At 42.8% G+C, this 5935-nt stretch overlaps 1 protein-coding gene across 1 annotated transcript; it reads right to left on the bottom strand.

Moving 5' to 3' along the window:
* Positions 1-3794: 3794 nt before the first annotated feature.
* Positions 3795-4884, bottom strand: LOC115427042 (POU domain, class 3, transcription factor 4). Its single transcript, XM_030145399.1, has one exon. The coding sequence runs from the start codon at positions 4881-4883 to the stop codon at positions 3795-3797; it is 1089 nt and encodes a 362-aa protein (XP_030001259.1). The 5' UTR covers position 4884.
* Positions 4885-5935: the final 1051 nt, after the last annotated feature.

Raw genomic sequence — 5935 nt, 5'->3', positions numbered from 1 at the left:
TTAGTATTAGGTCAAGTTAAAAGAATTTTCCTTGAGCAATTGCAGACTTTGTTTTGACAGAAAACTCAGACACGTTTTTGTCTGTTAGCGTTTGCATTTTTGTTTCTTGCTTCTTTTCGTTGATGATGAGCGTGTTGCTATCTGGCTAACATGCTTTGATTTTCTGCTTCTTGCCTCTAAGTCAATAACTGTTATTGTATTGCTAAAGAATTAACATGACTTATTATTTAATGTTAGCATTTGAATTGCTTTTTTAACATGTTTTTAGTTGATGACTAGTATGACTAACTAGCAAACATTATTTGTCCTTAGTTATCAGTGTTTGCATTAAATGTCTGTTTCTTGCAATTTCTAGTTGGTAGCTATTAGCTAATGTGTTGCTAATGAGCTAGACTTGCCTGTGTTAGCATTGTTTGTTTGTTTTTGTTTTTTTATTCTTTTTTTCCCCTTTAGTTAATAAACAGTGTGCTGCAGGCTTGCAAACATGCTTTGTCCCTGCTTCTCAGATGAAAACTCGTGTATTTGATTTGCTTTTTGTGTCTTTTTGTTTTTGGCTAATAAATTACCATGACTTTTCATTACTTGACAGTGTTAGCTTTTAAATTGCTATTTTATGTTTTTGTTGATTTTTTTTAACTAGTGTTTCGCTAACCAGCTAACATGATTTATCTGTGTTAGCATTTGAATTTTTTTTTTTTTTTCCAGTTATTTATAGTATAGTGTATGTTACTACCTATCTACAATATTTTTTCTTTAGCCTACTTGTTAGCGTTAGCATTTGATTCATCACTTTTGTGACTTTACAGCAGTGACTTTTAATGTGTTGCCTTGACTTGTTGGTCATTTTCAGCATTAGAACTTGAATTTTTCTTTTTTTAAATGAGTTTTAAATGGTGACTAGTGTGTTGCTGACTCGGTAACTTGACTTAAAAGTTAACAGTGACTCTTTATATTACTTATAATCAGCTGTCACCATTGACATTCCAACAATCTATCCCTAACTTAGAGGTTTGTACTTATGTGGTTTAGACTTCAATAAAATGCATTATATAACATTTTGATGGTGGAGACAGTACAAAACAGAGATTATGGAACAATTCACATCAAAAGATTATTATTTTTTTGATTAGAATTTGCAATTAACAATATAAATGAAGTTGAACTGAATTGTGCAGTTTGTAAGTTTAGGTCCTGAAAACCAAATGTCCCTGCTTGGTCTCACCCTGAAAAAGTTTGGGACCCCCAGATCTAAAGAGACGGTGCATTTGGCAGTCCATCAGGTTTTTAAGGACCCTAACAGTGCTGAATTGGTGCGAGGTGGTGGAGGCTCAAGGATACTGCAGCGCTGCTCTGGACCTTGGCTTGTTCTGCTTGTTTGCTCTACTGCTTTTCCTCCATCAGAGTCTTTCTTTTTTTCTTTTTCTTCTTCTTCTCCTTCAGAAATTAGGGATTATTTCAAACTAAAATAGATGGATGGAATCAATCAGCCATGGTTTTACTTTTCTTCTACATATATAGCCACCCCCTTCACCTCCACCCTCACACCCTTTTCTCCCCCTTTCCCCCTCTCTCTCTCTCACTCTCTCTGTCTCCCCCACCCCCTCTCAGGACTGCAGACTGAGGAGATGCATAAATTCAGACGCATTAGTATTCCAGTCAGGCTCTCCATTTCAAGGCAAGGCCTAGCACCCTTCCGCCTCTCTCCTCTCCTTCTCCTCTCTCTACCTCTCCACCAGCTCTATTTTGGAGTCGTTTAAGCAGAGCTGCATCTATAGACCTACTTATTTCCAATCCATCCCCAAATTATTTTTAGGCATTATGATTTTTAGGAAAATAACTCCATTTTGTCCTTGCATGGCCAATTATGCGCAGCTGTAGTCTTTGAAATGAGATTCATCTGCTTCTGATTGTGTGTGTCTGAGTGTATATATGTATATGAGTGTGTATTCGTGTGTGTGTGTGTGTGTGTCATTGTGTTCTGCTGTCAGGCCCAGCGGCCCAGGCGATAAATCACGCATGTCTGATTGAGGAGGGCAGAGGGCCCGGACAATAACATTTCAGTGGAACCAGTGTGGAGAGCCTCTCAGTTTGCTGTGATCCGTATAGAACCTGCATTTCAAGACCTGCATCCAAGGTCCCAGCGCTGAACCACTGGACGGATATTTTACAGCTGTTAGTGACATTCAAACACTTGGAAAGGCAACCCTTTTCTTTTCTTTTTTTTTTTCTCTGACATGACATTGAAGCTGAGTGAAGGTTATGGTGCTTAAGCTGTGCTGTGTTCATTGTATACAACAAATCTTTTTTTTTTTTCTTTACATACTACAGAATCAATGAAAGTTTTGCTTGTAGCACTGCACCTTCATATCAAGAAAAAAATGTCCATTGTATATTTTAATTATTGCTCTAAATATAATAATAATAATAATAATAATAATAATAATAATAATAATAATAATTTAAACCTAAGATGAATTTCGTTTTGGACAGTAAACAGTTGTAGCAAGAAATTGTTTATTACAACATACATAGTTTATTTCAAAACATAATACAAGCTTTATACTGAAAATAAATAATTACTTGAGCTGTCATCGAAATTTGGAATAAAACCGCCGAAACAGTTAAATCTTACTGAAAATATTGTTTTGTTTTGTTTTTTACATTGCTAATTAAGTGCATGAATAACTAAGAGCATTTGTTTAAATTAATGACTTCAAAAGGGTAATATATAAAACTGTACAATATTCGAAAAAATACTTAAGAAATAAACCAATAACAGGAGTATTTAAGATTATAAAATTTTGATACTGAACGTACAATAAAATTATAGGCAGGTGTATAGCGTCGTCAACCCCTCTTTCTATTTCACGGCTCTGTTTTTTTCAGAGTCCACACAGTTTATATGGTCGAAGATGATTGAAAACAGAAAAGAAATAATAATAATAATAAAAAAAAAATGAATTTATAAATAACTGTAACCGTATGTGACTTCATAAGCTACAGGCCATAAGGGAGGAAATTAATTTAGAAGAAACAAAAATCGAAAAATAAAAATAAAACATCCTCCAAGTGCTATTATGTTGGTATCAATACCTCTACACGTGGAATGAGGGCCTATTTGCATATGCAGGAAAAAAAATAATTACAGATTTGCTACGAGTATGTTACAAAATAATGAATGTAAATATGTTGAGAACTAAAGCGTTGTAAGCCCGAGGGAAGCATGAGGTGAAGTGTAAAATGGCCTCTGGTGTCCAAACACCGGCGCGACAAATCAATTAACAAAAGTGATAGAGCCACTGTTATTATTATTGTTTCACTCCACTGGTCGCACAACAGAAGCAAATAAGCAAAGTGTGTGAGAGAAGCCCAAACACTGGCAAAACAAATGAAAACAAAACACCAGTCCCAGTTGGGTTCCTAACAGTATTTTAGAGCTGATGCGTAATGGTGACACAAACCAAAAGGCGCTGGCAGGTTATTAGGCACATTTTGTATTTATATCCTTGATGTAGAAAACGGGCTCCAAAGGTGATCTGAGATGTGATAATGCCCTCACGACAGTCAGAAAATGACGAAGGCTGAACAGGTATCTCTGTTATTGTTATTGTTTCAGTGCTGGAGGCATCTGGATGAGTCTTTCACGGGACAAGCGCGCGGGGGGCCCGGTAGCCTATTAAGGTGCCACCCGCGCGCGCCTCTGTAAGCTCGTGAGTCTCTCTCTCTCTCTCTTTTTTTTTTTTCCTTTTTTTCTTTTTTTGTAACTGCCGGGGATTTCTCTCCCGGTGCTTCGGTCAGAGATCGTGACACGACGAGGCGTCTCCCGCGCTCCCGCCGTGAGAATACGGTCCCTCGTGCGGCGGCGGCTCCCCCGGCGGCGTCATGCGCTTCTCCTTTTGCCTGCGGTTACAGAACCACACGCGCACCACCTCCTTCTCCAGCTGCAGCGAGTCCGCGAGCGAGGTGATCTCCTGCGCCGAGGGTTTGGGACACTTGAGAAAGTGCGTCTCCAGAACCCCCTTGACGCTGACCTCGATGGACGTCCTCTTCTTCCTCTTCCTCCCCTGAGCTGCTATCTTGTCTATACTGCTCGAGCTGCCTGTGGACGAGTCCGCCTCCTCCAGCCACTTATTGAGCAGCGGCTTAAGTTTGCACATGTTTTTAAAGCTCAGCTGCAGAGCCTCGAACCTGCAGATGGTGGTTTGGGAAAACACGTTACCGTACAGCGTGCCCAGTGCCAAACCCACGTCCGCCTGCGTGAAGCCCAGCTTGATTCTGCGCTGTTTAAACTGCTTGGCAAAATGCTCCAGCTCGTCCGAAGTCGGCGTCTCCTCGTCTGAGTGGTCGTGGCAGTGGTGCCCGCCGAGGTCGCTGTGCTCGGGGCTGAGCGTGTCCCTGAGGCCCGGGTGCATGCCTTGGCCCTGCGGGTTGGGTGGGGGTGTGAGCCCACCGTGGTCCAGCATGCCGTTGACAGAGAAGCCGGTCTGGGAGTAGATGTTGATCTGTTGTCCGCTGGTGATGGAGGAGTTGTGGGACACCGGAGTTCCCCACGCTCCAGGGTGGTTGCCATGGGTGTTGTGATGAGGGGAGTGATGCGCTACGTGCGGGGAGCGGTGATGGATGATGCCGAGCTGGAGGTCCTCTCGGCCCGGTTTGACGTCCTGCTGCTCCATGGAGGCCGACCAGGGGCTGCCCTCCGACAGACTGCTCGCCCACTGGTGCCCGAGTGGGTGTCCGTTGCTCTGGACGCTCTGCAGGTAGTCACTTTGGAGGAGTTTCTGGTGTCCTCTGTAGGGGCTAGCAGGCTGCATGGCCTGGCTGTCCGGGTGGATCATGGGGCTGGAGGTGAGCAGGGTGTAGGGGCTGGAGGCAGCTGTGGCCATGCTGGCTGCTGAACCCCACTAGTGCTACTGAAGGGAGGGAGCAGCTCAGCCTCTGACATCTCCCTCTCTCTGGAGTCTCGGCATCAGCTCGGCAGTGACTGACAGCCTCCGCGGCCACTCACAACGCGGCGGAGCAGCGGTGACGACGCGCGCCGACCAATAACGGCGCGCGCATCCGAACCTCCGCCTCTGTTCGCGGGGCCGCGGGGAGGAAAGGGTTACAGGCAGTCGAACCGGAAGTGAGTCGGAGTGCTGGTCCAGTGGGTCTGGCTGTGGAATGATGTGCGCGTGGAGCGCAGTTCCTGTTTATTAATTAAAGTTTCCAACTGATTTACGCACGAGTTTATTGCTGCTCCTGTCACCCTTGAGCGCGTGCGAAGGAGGAGATTAAAGCGCAATGGCATTTGTTAAACGTGCCAGCACTTAATTTAGAGGGATACAATCAAAGCAGGAGCAGTTCTCACTGCTAATTATTAACTTTTACAGAATATTTCCTAAGGTGTTTATAGAATGACACGTCTCTAGATAGAGACCCGGGAGTATTTTACGCACGAGCAACCTTACATAAATATTCATTCCCTCTGAACAGACAAAATAATAAATGGCATGGTTTTAAGTGTGTAATTTTAACTGTTTCATATAAAACATTTTACAAGAAGTTTCACATTTTTCTGACAGACTAAACTCATGTTTTGCTGCTCAGGAAAGCCTGTTTATTACTTCAGACCCCTTGTACATTTGTTCAAAGGTGTAAATGCGGCCTCAGTCATTGTTCCAGTCTTTAAGAATCTCGTCAGGTCCTCTCAGAATTGAAAAAAGCTCTATCTGCATATCTAAGAGCTAACTTAGCTGCGTAATTATATTTGCCATTAGAAGACCGCGTCCCGGACTCCTTATTGGTTTGAAATTCCATTAAATATATTGCTCCAGCTCCCAGGTTAAGCTTGATTTAAATTTGCATACATTTTCATACATTTAGGAGAAATAAAAGAAGGCTGCAGCCACCAGAAAGTCATTAAAGAGCGCTGAGCCGAGGAGCTGCTGTGGAGAGA

Source organism: Sphaeramia orbicularis, chromosome 10 (assembly GCF_902148855.1).
Source record: "Sphaeramia orbicularis chromosome 10, fSphaOr1.1, whole genome shotgun sequence".
Classification (NCBI taxonomy): Eukaryota; Metazoa; Chordata; class Actinopteri; order Kurtiformes; family Apogonidae; genus Sphaeramia; species Sphaeramia orbicularis.
Note: the sequence above shows the minus strand (reverse complement) of the source record. Positions and strands in the feature narration are given on the sequence as shown.

What these genes read in the sequence shown, in the direction of transcription:
- LOC115427042 (XM_030145399.1), bottom strand. Translation starts at nt 4,883, where the DNA reads ATGGCCACAGCTGCCTCCAGCCCCTACACCCTGCTCACCTCCAGCCCC.